The 15,560-nt window shown below is 35.6% G+C and overlaps 1 protein-coding gene across 1 annotated transcript in view; it reads left to right on the top strand.

Moving 5' to 3' along the window:
• The window catches only part of HCN1 (hyperpolarization activated cyclic nucleotide gated potassium channel 1), a 387,958-nt gene that overhangs the window by 307,413 nt on the left and 64,985 nt on the right, over nt 1-15,560 (top strand). The window contains exon 5 of the mRNA XM_017533188.2: nt 10,124-10,270. Within this exon, the coding sequence (XP_017388677.1) occupies nt 10,124-10,270 (147 nt within the window). The remainder of the gene's footprint in view (nt 1-10,123; nt 10,271-15,560) is intronic.

The raw sequence follows: 15,560 nt of genomic DNA, 5'->3' as shown, positions 1-15,560 counted from the left end.
TTCCATAGAAAAATCTATGTTTTGTTACCCAGCTTTCCAAAAAAGGAAATATAAAATGAAGATAAAATAGGAGTATCTGACTCAAACTTCTGCTAAAAAGCAAACAAATCTCTAAACCATCTGCTTTCCTTCATTTGTGTTTTTCCTTTAGTTTTTTTCCATTTATTTCATTGAAAATCAAATTCAGGAAGATTTCATGTTATTTTTATGATTATGTCACTTACTATGTAAAGACTATGCAACTTAAAACTTTTTTATAAAATAACCAGCAATACATTTGAAGATTTTGCTGTGTTTATAGCATAGTTCTTGAAAATGATTCAATCTTGCGTCAAAATTCTAGAAACAATACTTGTTAAACTAATTAGCATATTACCTAACTTTTCTATACATATGAATTTATGTATTTTTAAATGTAGGATAATAAAGAGAAATGGCTTCAATTGCTGTGTAAATAGCTGGCAATACTAGAATTATTCTTGGTAAAAATTAAGATAGATTGGTCATAAACCCAATGATGATTGATAANAAAAAAAAAAAGGTGATTGTTGGTCTCTGAAGAGCAAACAATTTTAAATATTTTATTATTTATTATTATTTGTCAAATTATGTTTAAAACACATGTAGTCACGTGAATATAAAATTTACAGCTGTTTTTATTCTGTAAGAAAAATTTGTTTTTAGAGACCATTTTAGGAATGCTGTGTTTATATTGAAAATGGGACATACATTTTTATTCAACTAGATTTTTAAGCTATTTGCTTCATAATGATTTTTCTAATAATTACTATTTTTTATTTATTATTTGTCACAGAATATACATGCATTATCACTAATTCTCACAGCACCCAATATGTTAGATATTATCATTTCAATTGGACATATAAAAAAACTGAGACACTGAAAATTAAAATATATATATATACTCAAAATCAAAAAGTTAAATATATGTGTATATATATATATATATATACACATATATGTATACTCAAAGTCAAAAGTGAAGAATATGGTGTAAACACAGATACCACTGGTTCCAACATTCATAGGGGTTTTACAATGGCAATAAAACTTAATATGGTCAATTAAGATACTCAGATATTTTTAAATTGACACTCAGATATGTGTAAACACTCTTGAAACTGTAACACATTTTCATGCATGTTTATTTTGACAAATGAAAATTTGTATCTTTTATCTGATGCTATAGGTTGTCCTAGAAATAAAGTTTAAAGAAGCTGCATTTCAGCTAGTGTAGCCTAGTTTCAAAGCTAATTAATGTAGCATTTATGATTTATTTGAATGTGGAATTAGTTCCATCACTCACCAAAATGTGTTTTACCTGTTAAAAAGAAATATTAACTTTGGTTTCACAAAAACAAATAGATGATGTGTAATGGTGCCAATGTACATATAGATACTCTGCAGGTTAAAACTCTACTGTAGGTATGTGCTGCACTGTAAAATTACCTTGAGATATTATAGAACAGGTGATATATATATATATATATATATATATATATCTTTTTGAAAGTAAAAAGTTAACTTCTTATAGGCAGTGTTTTATAGATTTGAGACATGGAGTTAGAATCATGAACTTAAAGTTCTATATGATTTGATGTGCAATTATTAATAATTCACTACTTTTCATTGTATGTGATTTGCTCTTCTAATACAATGGGAAGTACAACTTCTGATCTCTGTTTTCCAGGCATATGAAGTGTATAAAATCATTCCTGAAGACCTGAAGAATATCAATTTTTTAGTTGTACATCTGGCTCTGTTGGTAGTGAGGAAAACCCCTTTTATTTTAAAATAGAACACATATTTAACAGGGAGAGTATCTTAGCAAGTAACTCCCTTACCAAAATACCCTGTGTTCTAGAAAATTTATTAGCCATAAATTTTTTAAGACACTGACTATATCCTATATTTATATTCTCCACAGCTCAAAAAAAATCCTTACTTACTGAATAAGCTCAAAGACATTGTGTCACAATTTCAAAATGTCAAAAGAAATAGTTAAAATAAGAAGGCATGGAAGAGGTGCTGGCAATCAACCAAATGTTTTATTATTTGAAATAAAAATTCATGTTTTTTGCACATATTGTTCTAACTTCTGCTGTAGGCACTTATAGAATTATAAGAACGCAGTTTCTCTTTTCCAATCTATGATTTTCCTCCTCTTTGCACTTGTATTTGACATGAAGACTAATACACAGATTCAGACAGAAACTGCAAATTCTTTAAAATTCATATTAATTTAGGTTAACTGTTATAGGTTAAAGATTCAGAATGTCTCATATTTATAAAATGTTCGCTGAATGATAAATTATAATAGCCAATAATAATCAAATGCTAATCCAAAATGTCAATCCATGTGGGGCATTTCCCTATCTAGCAACCTACATTGATACTAGTATCTCAGCTCTAAGGAAGCAACCATCACATTCTATGTTTATCCAAAGAGTTTCCAGAATGAATGTAACAAACCAAACTTCCATTCAATAATTACTTGAGAGTTTAATATGTGCAAACACGCTAGCAGATTCTGTGGTGAACAAGACAGGCAAAGAGACACAGGTATTCTTAGCATGAGTAAGTGATAAACTCAGTACTCTTTGTAAGTGTATAGCCAGAGGATCTTATGTGGTCCAGGAAGCAGAGAATATGTTCCTGATGTAGTGGTATTTAAGGAGAGAATTAAAGGATGAATAAATATTAGCCAAGACATTATGGCTAATAAATATTAGCCAAGACTATCTGAAAGATCATTTCTGCCCATAGCAGAAACAGCATGGGCCAACTCAGAATCCAGAGGCCAGAATAAGTTTACAAATATGAAAGAAATTTAATGTAGCAGGGCATAGTAGACAAAAGGGAGAAAGTATAAGATAGAACAAACAAATAATGCATGCTTACAGCAAGAAACTGTACTTTGAAGATAATGAGAAGTCATCAAAAGGCTTTAAGGAAAACAGTGTAGGGAAGTTTAGATTTTTCCCCTGAAGTTTAATTTGACTCTGTAACAGAAACTGGTAATAGCCCAAAAGGAAAAAAAGGCATGCAAATTTGTTTTCTGCAATGTATGTATAGGAATCATGCAAAATATGAAAACTCAAAGAAATGCCAGATCATTGATGCTCTTATACCATCTTGAGGTTACAGAAAGAATAGGGGCTTATAGCATGGCAAGACAGATTGTCAGAGGTAGAGCAGAAGAAGAAAGGCAGGGAGCAAGGCAGTCTTGTGGAGATGTACAGGTAGCAGCCCTCAGAAAGAATAGGTGGTAGCCTATAGTAAATGTTTCTCTGTCAGATCTTTTGATTGTTGGATTGATTGATTGATTGGGATGGAGTCTCACTCTTGTTGCCCAGGCTGGACTGCAATGGCGCCATCTCAGCTCACTGCAACCTCCGCCTCCCAGGTTCAAGTGATTTTTCTGCCTCAGCCTACCGAGTAGCTGGGATCAGAGGCATGTGCCACCACACCCTGCCAATTCTGTATTTTTAGTAGACATGGGGTTTCTCCATGTTGGTCAGGCTGTTCTCAAACTCCCTACCTCAGGTTATCTGCCCACCTCAGCCTCCCAAAGTGCTGGAATTACAGGTGTGAGCCACCCCGCACGGCCTGTTAGTCAAATCTTAAAAGGTGTTAGACTCTCTGTTAATCTTTCCTAGACCTGGACAAGGGGGGCCTCAGGAAAAGCCTGCTTGCATCTATTGTTTATTTCACTTTATTTCCTCCACAGATGCAAATCTCCTCCACAAAAGGCACCTTTGCAGGGCTGTTCCTGTCTGTAGGCCCTCTGAACAGCCATCTCAAAATATGTCAAAGAGGTATATTTTGGGGTGAAATATTTTTAGTTTCTTTTAGGGGTGACAATAAGATTAACATTTTAAAAAGATGTCTCTGGCTGAATCATGGAATATGAGTTAGAGTTGGAGGAAGACATGTATAAATAGCTACAGAATGTTGTTAAGAAGCTGGTCATGAATTGAAGGAGAGAGAAGAGCTTTGACCAGAATGATGATGCAGAGAAAGGGAAAATTATTGAAACTTTTGGTGGGTAGAACTTACATAATTTGGTGATGTCTTAAGGATTGGAATGAAAGAGTAGGGGATAAACTAAGGAGTTTCAGTTTTATAAATAAGGGTATCATTTCATGGGTATATAAACAATATAAATGTGATTTAAAAGTTCTTTAGATTGCTTACATTTGCCATGCCTTCTATTCCCTTAAATTATCACTCTAGTTCTCACCTCATAGACAGAGCATGATGGCTATTATATTTATCATTTCCATTGCCACTTCTATTTTTCATTATCCTCTCTGTTCATTTTTCTGTTGCTAAAAAGGAAAACCTAAGATTGGGTAATTAATAAAGAAGAAAGGTTATTTAGCTCACAATTCTGATGGCTGGAAAGTTCAAGTTTGCACATCAGTATTAGTGAGGGCGCCAGGCTGCCTCCACTTATGGCAGAAAGTGAAGGGGAGCTAGAGAATGCAGAGACCACATGGGAGAAAAGAAGCAAGAAAGAGAGAGGGGAGAGGTGCCAGAAACTTTTCATCACCCAGCTCTCTAGGGAACTAGGAGAGTGAGAAGTCACTCATGCCTGAGGGAGGGCATTAATCTATTCTTGAGGGATCCACCCTATGACCCAAACACCTTCCATTGGGTCCCACCTACAACACTGGGGAAAAACTCTCAGCATGAAGTTTGGAGAGTCATATCCAAACCATAGCACAAATAATTACGGCGTGCTTTATATGACGCCTACTCCTAACATACACACAAAGGGAAAGGTCACCAAAGACATTACTGAAATTAAATCTAGAGGATACTTTTGAATTTGCATTTTTTTAGACATGTCACATATTTTGGATAATAAAAGCAGCCTAAAAATCATCTTTTAAAATCTCACATTAGTATATTTTTAAACTAAATATACTAAAAGTACAGAAATAAAAGATCAACAAAAAGGAGGAGGAATTCACAATGTCTTCTCAGAGTTTCGGAAAATATTCTAGAATTCAGGGAAAATGTTGGGGGAATATAGAAAAAAATGTAGGGAATGCAGAGAAAGGTATGGGAAAATACAGAGAAAAATACATGAAGAAAAGATAAGAAACATAAACCAAATCTAGCATGGAGGATCAAATTCAGATCCAAAGCCTCAAACTCAACTAGAGGATTCAACCTAGAATTGTATGTGGAGTCAACTTTGACAGTTTGATAAAGACATTTTCAGACATGGAAAGATTCAGAAAACATAAATCCCATGTAATCTTTCTTAGTTGTATACTTGGAGAATTTTTCCTGAAACATAAATAAACCAAAAGAGAAGCATGGCGTTTAGGAATACTGAGCACAGTCGAGGATGTTGTAAAGAAAAACCCATAGGAAAATCTTTGAAGACAAAACTCAGTGCCTATCGGGTGGAATAAGGAGGCTGTAAAAACATAATACTAAATTAAAGGCTAATTATGCAAGAAATAAATGTGATCAGCAAGTGCAGGATTAACAAATCCTCTGAATGAACAAGTCTTGTTAATCCACTGATGAACAAGAAAAGAAATGTCATCAAATATTCAATTTGGCTTTGTGGTAAGTATTTACATAGCCAGAGTAATGTTAACACTTTATGAGTTTGGAAGTTCCAATTATAGGAACAGTTACAATCTACCTTTACTTTGTAACATTAGAGATGACAGAAGTCATCAACTGGAAGTGAAGGAGGGAGTTTTTACTTTCACCTGGTAAAGTATCTTAGAGTTATCTGAACAAGAAATAATGCTAAGTTTGGTACAGAAAGGTACAAAGCAAACTAAGAATTAACAACACTAGTGACACAGCTATAGCATGAGAAAGGAAGAGTTGGGGTACTATAACTGGCAAAACCACATTTATGCCAATTAGTCCATAAACTATGCCTGTAATTTTCTATATAAGAAATGGAAAGAAGCATATTGTTTAGTGATATGGATTAAACACATTTTAACATGGAGAAGTGAGACTGGTGGGTTTGAAAGTGCATCCTTGCCATTCTTTATACATAGTCTTGTTAGATGTCATTTTTAATAATCATGTACATGCATGCTTTTATAAATTTTTATAATTATGCAGGAAGTTTTAAAACTAAAAATATATTATAATTTAAGTGGTAGTTATTTTATAGTCTCTTTAGATCTGATGGAATAAACTTTTGATCTATATTTACAAAAGAATTGTATTGGCATTGTTGCTTTTAAAAACCTATTTGTCAGTGACTACTAAATATATCAAGTCATATTTTGCATACAGTATATTACTACACCTATTGGAAAGTTTGCCATTTTATCATTTTTTGAGTTTGACAACTTATACATTACTTATAACATCCAGTTTATTTCATGGTCTGACTACCACTAGGTGTCTTTTTCAGTGAGTTGTTTGCTATTTTTATTCACACCACATGGAAGTGATATTTTCATACATTCTTGCAAGTCTTGTTAGGTGTGGGAAAAACAGACAAAAAGAAAAAGCTCCTGTTTTTAGTGTGTTGTATTCTAACAGAGATTACTACCCAATTCCAAATTCACTGGTCACTGTTCAGTACCTCTTTTCTTAGAATAGATTCCTTTTGACCACACCTCCTGTGAAACTTGATCCTTCTCTAGGTTTTCTAATCATGTTTTTCTGGTTCTCCTCTCCCATTTTGGTAGATATTAACAGTACCCTTAACTTAATTAACCACTATAGCTCAGCTGCTTTTAAATCATAAGTTCCACTTTTTAGCCCTTTTCTCCTCATTTGACACATCCTCCCTTAGTGACTTCTCAGTCAGTGATGATGTATGTATTTTCTTCTCTGAGTGCCTGACCTACATAGAGGCGTGAAAATGTGCTGTGGGCATCTTAAACTTAACTTGCTGAAAACTAAATTTACTTTGTTTCCCCTATGCTCACTCAAGCATGCTTCCTTATGTCCTAAGATAACACAGTACTTGGCATATAGCAGCAATTATGAAATTTTTGTGTATGAAGAAGGACCTATTAAAACACATACTGCTGTGTCCTAAATCTAGAGTTTCTGATTCAGTAGGTCTGGAGTGGAGACTGTGAATGTGTATTTCTAGTGATACTGGTGGTTTGGCAACCACACCTTGAGAACTATTGGCATACATTAATGTTTACATGCCAATAGTTTTTATGCCAATAATAGTTTGTATGCCAACAAACATCATTTAATGTTTGCTTGATCAATAATTACTATGAATTAATGAATGCTTAAAATAGTAATATAGGTTCAAAATTCAAACTTAATATGAATAAATGATAAGAAATATTCATAGAACTTTGAAATTTTAGTATGAAAGAACAAGGAAGATCATTTAGTCAAATATCCTCTTATTGTTGATTAATGAATGAGGTCTGGAAGGGTTAAATGACTTGTGTGAGGAAAAATAATTAGATTCGATCAACCCCGAGCTTCATAAAAAATAAAATAACTACATATGTAACATTTGTACTTAGCCACAAAAGGATTAATTTTTCAAATTCTGAGATGTAGGTAGAGCAAATTATGTTGTCCCTAGATTAATAGGCCTTTGCAAACCAGCACTCGTTTCCCAAAAATGAATAAAATACTACTAAGTTTCCATGCTGCTCCTCATATCTCTGAGATGCATGGAAAAGAAAGTAGAAATGGAGATCTCAATGTGTTGGTTAAGGTTTCAGATTCTCACCACTCCAAGTAGTGTTTGAGCAATCAGTGTGTTGCAGAAAGTAAACAAGATGACACCTACCTACTGGTCCTAAAGAAATAACTCTTTATTTGGCCAGAAATGACAGCCCTTCCATTTGTTGGTGCATACCAGTGACTGTCAAAATGTGGAAGTCCTGGTGTCTTAAGCTGTCTTACTGTTTTCCCAAATGTGAATATTTGAAAGAACTCAACACTACTCCACAGAGTATATACATATTTAGGCTTTTATTTAAGGGCAAAAAATACAATTTAGCAAGACAAAGAGAATAGAGACAAGCATCAGAAATCCAAGAGCCTTTCCACAGCCTAAGCTTCCTGTGGGCCTAATCTTTGGGTAATTGGAGTATGCTGACTCTCTGGCTTAAACTGCCCAGATCTGTGCAGAGTCTTGGTTTTGAGAGAACTCAACCACAAAGCTCTCATTGGCTTTTTAAACTGTCAAGCCAGACTAGTCCAAACCAGGTACATTCGTTGCAAATCATTAGTGCCGAAGATAACCTTAAAAGGTCTCCAATTGAGTTTCAGACTCTAAACTTTACATCACATAGCCCACTGCCTTCTTTTTCAGCCAAGAGCAACAGCAAGACACACAGACATCCCCAGAAATAAAGACAGAGCTTTTTAGTCCAGCTGCCAACCAATTTTATCCTACGAAGTGGTCTTGTTGAGAAAGCCACGGAAGCTTCATTTCTGTGAACCAGCTACATGAGAAGCCAAGTGGCCTGAATCATAGGTCTCTGGAAGAGGGCCACTAAAGCATGTTGAGGTTGGATAGGCATACAGATTTTGAGCTCTCCAGGAAAAATTGATCTAATTCTTCTTATTTATTTATTGAAAGTCACCTACACAATGGCAGTGATATCACTGGTGCCTAAATTCAAAATACTATCATAATCAAATTACTTCAGAGAGATGTATGTAGGCCTTCAGGATTTAAATAGTTTGGTGGAGTCTGGTTATCAAAGGAAGTCTCATGACACAGTGGTATTTCCTTTGAGGGTACTGGTTCAAAAATGAATGTTCAAACAGCATTATTTTTTTTTGCAAAATGAAAGTATGTAGGAAAAAATTGAAGAAATGCAATACAATGGGTTGCTGCTTCTCATTAGATAGGTCTATTATCAATTACCACGTATAATTACAATAATTATGGGCAAAGATTGAGGACACCTAGATCTAGTCAGAGTTGTGTTATCAGGAAATATAAAATACATTAAATGTGTTTTACATAAGGAAATGATATTATTTTGGTATCTTTATCCAGTTGTGTTACCAACTATTACAATTTGTACTCAATGCTATAATCTATACAATGAAACAAAATTTTTAAAACCTAACTGATTTTTTTTCAATGTGTGGTCTTGTGACCACCTGCATTCAAAACACCTAGGGATTATTTCTCAAACTTTAAGATGTCATCTGGAAATGTTTTTAAGATGCAAATACTTATTCCATAGGTCGTGGATGAGGCTTGAAATTATTCTCTTCTAATAGTCACCCAGGTAATATCCATGCTTATATTGTCCTGTTTGACTAGCAGGGATACAATGATGTTACTTACAAAATCCGTGTGTGTGTGTGTGTGTGTGTGTGTGTGTGTGTGTGTGTGTGTAAACATAAATAGGCAGATATGTCAATAGAATCAATCTCTGGGATTAAGCCTAAAGATCAGCCTTCCAAAAAAGCAACCCCCTCCCCAGGTGTTAAGACAGCCACAGTTGAGGACTATTTGTTTAAATGAACTTCAGTGTACAAGTTAACTTTCAGCTATACAGTAATGTGGATCTAGTCTCACCATGATATTCTTCTAAATCCTAAATTGGAAGCCTCCCATATACTTAGTTCTCAGTAATGTACAGGGCATCTGTGTTGCTGAAGTATGTATGATTTGCAAACACCTGCCAAGCTTCTTGCCTGTAGATTTCAAATTTAGTTAGATTCTCATCTTTTGCTAAAAAGCCTAAGATGAAACCTATTGTACTATCCATACTTAAGAGATTCTTCTTAGAAATAAAAAACCAAACAACTTCATACTTCTTTTAGAACTCGATTTCAAAAAATAGTATAACATTTTATTTTTGCCCCATCACTGGCTTTTTTGTAGCTACTCCCTTAAATTGACTCTTCACTCCCTTTGTGCCTCTTCTTCACATTATCTTAGTTCTTTACAGGAAATGTTCACCTAAATAAAATGCCTTACACAGTTTGTAACATGAAAGAGGTACATTAGACCCAAGTGCATTAGTTCCTTCCTCTTAAAAGATATTTTTTGTAACTGAACATTCAAGTGTTATTGAATACAGCAAAACAAAATAATATGATTTCTTATACAGCCTAACAATGTTTTTTAATTTTATTTTTCCCTTCCTTACAGTATAAGCAAGTGGAACAATACATGTCATTCCATAAGTTACCAGCTGATATGCGTCAGAAGATACATGATTACTATGAACACAGATACCAAGGCAAAATCTTTGATGAGGAAAATATTCTCAGTGAACTCAATGATCCTCTGAGAGAGGTAAGATTTATTGCCCTCAGTCTCCATAATACATGATCATTGTTTCTTTTCTCTTTTCATGGGGAAACTTCTAGTTCATGTTATGACACTACTGTAAAGAAAAACCTAAACTTAATATTAAGATATTTTGTTCTTACCTTCTTTTGCTTTTTCCATATTTAAGCTCTTGTTGAAAAAAATATTGGATAATTGCTCTTCTGTTTATGATTCTCAGAACTATTCTATTTTTGTATTTCTGGCTCTTTAATAAAAATTCCTTCTTGTGACCTCATCGTCCATATCTTCCCCATTTTTCTCTCCCTCATTCTTATCAAACTGATTCTTCTTTCAGATTTCTATTCTTCCTCCAATCTTCACTTTCCTAGATCATCTTATGGACCCTGACAATAGAATGACTTGCTGTGAGCAGTTTATTTCCTATTATCTCATTAAAACACTTTGCAACGTTAATAACCACGTCTTTGCTTTGCATCATCTTTCTGTTCCTCCCTAAAAATCTTCCTTCTTCCCACTAGAATATTCAGATTACCCTTAGACCAAAATAGCTGCTTTTGATTATTCATATTTCTTACACTGCTTTGCCCTCTCCTTTCTTTTACTGCCTATCTTCTCAAAAGATTTCTACATGGTCACTGAATTGTGGTTTGGTCTTAACTTCTTGACCAAAGTCGTTCATTCGAAAGTTGTCAATGACCTGTCATCTTGAACTGTAGCTTCTTCTATAATCCCCACATATCATGGGAGGGACCCGGTGGGAGGCAATTGAATCATGGGGTCGGTTACTCCCAGGCTGTGTTCTCACTAGTGAGTGAGTTTTCACGAGATCTCATTATTTTATAAGGGGCTCTTCTCTCTTTTCCTTGGCACATCTCCTTGCTGCCACTAAATGAAGAAGGTTGTGTTTGCTTCTCCTTCTGCCAAGACTGGAAGTTTCCTGAGGCCTCCTCAGCCATGCTGAACTTGGAGTCAAATACTCCTCTTTCCTTTATAAATTACCCAGTCTTGAGTATGTCTTTATTAGGAACGTGAGAACAGACTATTATAGTAAATTGGTGCAGGATAGTTGGCACTGCTTCAAAGATATCTGAAATTGTGGAAGCAACTTTGGAACAGGGTAACAGGCAGAGGTTGAAACAGTTTGGAGGGCTCAGAAGAAGACAGCAAAATGTGGGAAAGTTTGGAACTTCCTAGAGACTTGCCGAATGGCTTTGAACAAAATGCTGACAGTGCTATGGTCAATAAAGTCCAGACTGAGTGTTCTCAGATGGAGATGAGGATCTTGTTGGAGACTGGAGCAAATGTGACTCTTGCTATTCTTTAGCAAAGAGACTGGTGGCATTTTGCCCCTGCCCTAGAGATAGATATCTGCGGAACTTTGAAGTTGAGAGAAATAATTTAGGGTATCTAGTGGAAAATATTTCTGAGCAGCAGAATGTTCAAAAGTTGACAGAGCATAAAACTTTGAAAAATTTGCAGCCTGACCATGTAGTAGAAAAGAAAAAGACTACTTTCTGGGAAGAAATTTAAGCCTTCTGCAGAAATTTGCATCAGTGACAAGGTGCCGAATGTTAATCACCAGGATAATGGAGAAAATATCTCCAGGGTATGTCAGAGACCTTGCTAGCAGCCCTTCCCATCACAGTCCTGGAGCTCTAGTGGGAAAAACATGGTTCATGAGTTGGGCCCACTGGCTGCCTGCTGTGTGCAGCCTAGGGACTTAGTCCCCTGCATTTCAGCTGCTCCAGCCATCATCGCTAAACAGGGCCAAGGTACACCTCAGGTTGTGGCTTCAGAGGGTGCAAGCCCCAATCCTTGGGATCTTCCATATGGTGTTGAGCCTGCGGGGGCACAGAAGTCAAGAATTGAGGTTTGAGAACCTCCACCTAGATTTCAGAGGTTGTATGGAAATGCGTAGATGTCCAGGCCGACGTTTGCTGCAGAAGCAGGGCCCTCATACAGAACCTATGCTAGTGCAGTGCAGAAGGGAAATGTGAGGTCAGAGCCCCTGCAAAGAGTACTACTGGGGCAGTGCCTAGTGGAATTGTGAGAAGGGGGCCACTGTCCTCCAGACCCCAGAATGGTAGATCCACCGACATCTTGCACCCTGCAACTGGAAAAGCTGCAGACACTCAATGAATGCCAACCCATGAAAGCAGCCAGCAGATGGGCTGTATCCTGCAAAGCCACAGGGACAGAGCTGCCCAAGGCTATGTGAGCCCCTCTTGCATCAGCATGCACTGGATGTGAGACATGGAGTTAAAGGAGATAATTCTGGAGCGTTAAGATTTCACTGCCCTGCTTAATTTTGGACTTGCACAGGGCCTGTAGCTTCTTCATTTTGTCCAATTTCTCCCATGTGGAATGACTGTGTTTACCTGATGCCTGTACCCCCATTGTGTTAGGAAGCAAGTAACTTGCTTTTGAGTTTGCAGGCTCATAGGCAGAAGGGACTTACCTTGTCTCATGCGACTTTGGCTGGTGACTTTTGAGTTAATGCTGAAATGAGTTAAGACTTTGGGAGACTGTTGGAAAGGCATGATTGGTTTTGAAATGCGAGGACATGAGATTTGGGAGGGGCCAGCAGTGGAATGATATGGTTTGGCTCTGTCCCCACCCAAGTCATGTTGAGTAGTAGCTCTCATAATTCATACCTGTCATGGGAGGTACCTGGTAGGAGGTAATTGAGTCATGGGGGCAGTTACCTCCATGCTGCAGTACTTGTGTTAGTGAGTGATTTCTCACAAGATTTGATGGTTTTATAAGGGTTTTCTTCCTTTTTCGCTCATCACTTCTTGCTGCCACCTTGTGAAGAAGGACATGTTTGCTTTCCCTTTTGCCAGAATTGTAAGTTTCCTGAGGCTTCCCCAGCCATGCTGAACTGTGAGTCAAATAAAGCTCTTTTGTTTATAAATTACCTGGTCTCAGGTGTGTCTTTATTAGTAGTGTGAGAATGTACTAATATAACTGTTAATTATAGATACTCTGAGACGTTGGGACTACTTTTTATGCTGTTGACAAAACACAGATTCTTAATCTCCCTCTCTCTCTCTCTCTCTATATATATATATATATATATATAGAGAGAGAGAGAGAGACATATATACATATATATAGAGAGAGAGAGACATGTATATATATATAGAGAGAGAGAGAGACATATATACATATATATAGAGAGAGACAAATATACGTGTATATATATCTATATATAAATATATAAATAAATATATATATACATATATATGTATACAAATATATATACATATATTTGTCTTTTTGGCTTCTTTAACACTGCAACATTTCTGAGCCACTGAATTTTCATTTTGTATGTTTGAATTTATTATCTCACATTTCAATTCTATAAATTTTAGCTCTAAGTTCCTGCCTTAAACTTCATTTTCTTAAAAGCTAAATGATATCCCCTGCACCCACACATGAAGTAGGTTATACAGTGAAGTCATTTATCTTCCATCATTAAACCATTTTATCTCTTAAAGTCTCTCTGTATATTTTTTTAGTCATTCTCTCAAGTTATTTGGAATGTAAAACTTTAGTCCAATTTTGCAGCTTTTCTTTTTCTGCTCTGTTCATCCAATCATCAAATACTGTCAATTAACTTTAGCAATACATCTCACGCTCATGCCTTTGCTTCCTTTCCCACTGCCATTGTCCTAAACTAAAGCATCTCACATAGAATAGTTTCACTGTCACCTTAGTTTGCCTTCCAGCTTTTGGTCTGATTTATCTAACTACCATTTAAAATGCCACCGTCAGATTAATCTTTTATTTGCATGAGTTACTCATTTCTTTGCTCAGAAACTTTCAGTCTTTGCATTATACATTGAGTCAAGTATAGACTCCCTAAGCTCATCTTCCAGTCCTTCTATAGTCTGACTCCAGCTATAGCTCCAGCTTTCCTTTCTCCCACTGCCATGTCTGTTGCAAAATGGCCTACAACAAAATTGTGTAACTTGCTGTTTTGAAAAAAATTAATTATAATTTCTCACCTTTACAACATGTATTGCAGAAATGTCTCTCCTCTCTTGGGAAAATTGAATTCAAATAATACCTATTTATTTCTATATATCTTATTTGATCAGATATGAGACTGGATCTTATATCTCCTTTCTCTGGCCCTCAGTGTACTTAGTCCATAACATAAGAGTGCTACTTATTCATTCTACCCATGTTATTATTTTTTTCACATTTGTTTTCTCCACTTTTGTCTTAAAATTCTGTTTCCTATGTACAAAGAACATTTATTTAGTCTATACTTTCAAATTTTGTTAAAATTTTTAGTACATTTACTATAAATTAAATAACAAATATTGTTATTCCAACTGATATCTTCACAATTTATATCTAAATTTCTATACCCACTAAAAGTTATTTACATTTTTTGAATAGCCATAAGATAACTGCTAAGAGTTTTTAAAATATGAGGCTAAATATCTCCTATTGGTTAGTTTATTTTGTTGCTACAAATTTCTCAATCAAATTAGAATGTATAAATCTTTTTGCTTTGGGAAACATCATTCAATTTTTTATATTTTGGTAAAAGAAAAAAATAGGCCAGGACCAGTGGCTCATGCCTGCCTATAATCCCAGCACTTTGGGAGGCCAAAGCTGGTGATCACCTGTGATCAGGAGTTTGAGACCAGTCTGTCCAACACAGCAAACTCCGTCTCTACTAAAAATATGAAAGGATTAGCCTGGTGTTGTGGCATGTGCCTGTTATCCCAGCTACTTGGAGGTGGAGGCAGGAGAATTGCTTGAACATGGGAGTCAGAGACTGCAGTGAGCTGAGATCACACCACTGCACTCCAGCCTGAGTAACAGAGGAAGACTCTATCTCAAAAAAAAAAAAAAAGGTAATAAATATATGAGAGGATTTCAAAAAGATCATAGAAAATGGAATTAAAAGATAAATATAAAAATATTAACTTTATTTTTCCACATAAGCTCCATAATCTCCATCAAGTTCAAGACACTTTTATAAGCAATGATACCAGCTATGTTGTTCATCCCTAAAGAATTAAGGGTCCTGGGAAGTTAACCATGTCAATGCAGTCTGTTTCACATTATTAACTGAAGAAAAATGGGTGCCCTTTACAGATGTTTTTAATATTAGGAAACAAAAATAAATCAAACAAAGCCAAACTGAGACCATAACATAGATGCCTAATGATGTCTCATCAAAACTCTCACAAAATTGCCCTTGTTTGATGAGCAGAATGGGTGGGAGCCTTGTAGTGGTGGAAGACTGGTGACACTTCCCTGGGTGTTTCTT

This window comes from Cebus imitator, unplaced genomic scaffold (assembly GCF_001604975.1).
Source record: "Cebus imitator isolate Cc_AM_T3 unplaced genomic scaffold, Cebus_imitator-1.0 Scaffold80, whole genome shotgun sequence".
NCBI classification, from domain to species: Eukaryota; Metazoa; Chordata; class Mammalia; order Primates; family Cebidae; genus Cebus; species Cebus imitator.
This window is presented reverse-complemented; position numbering and strand designations above follow the sequence as displayed.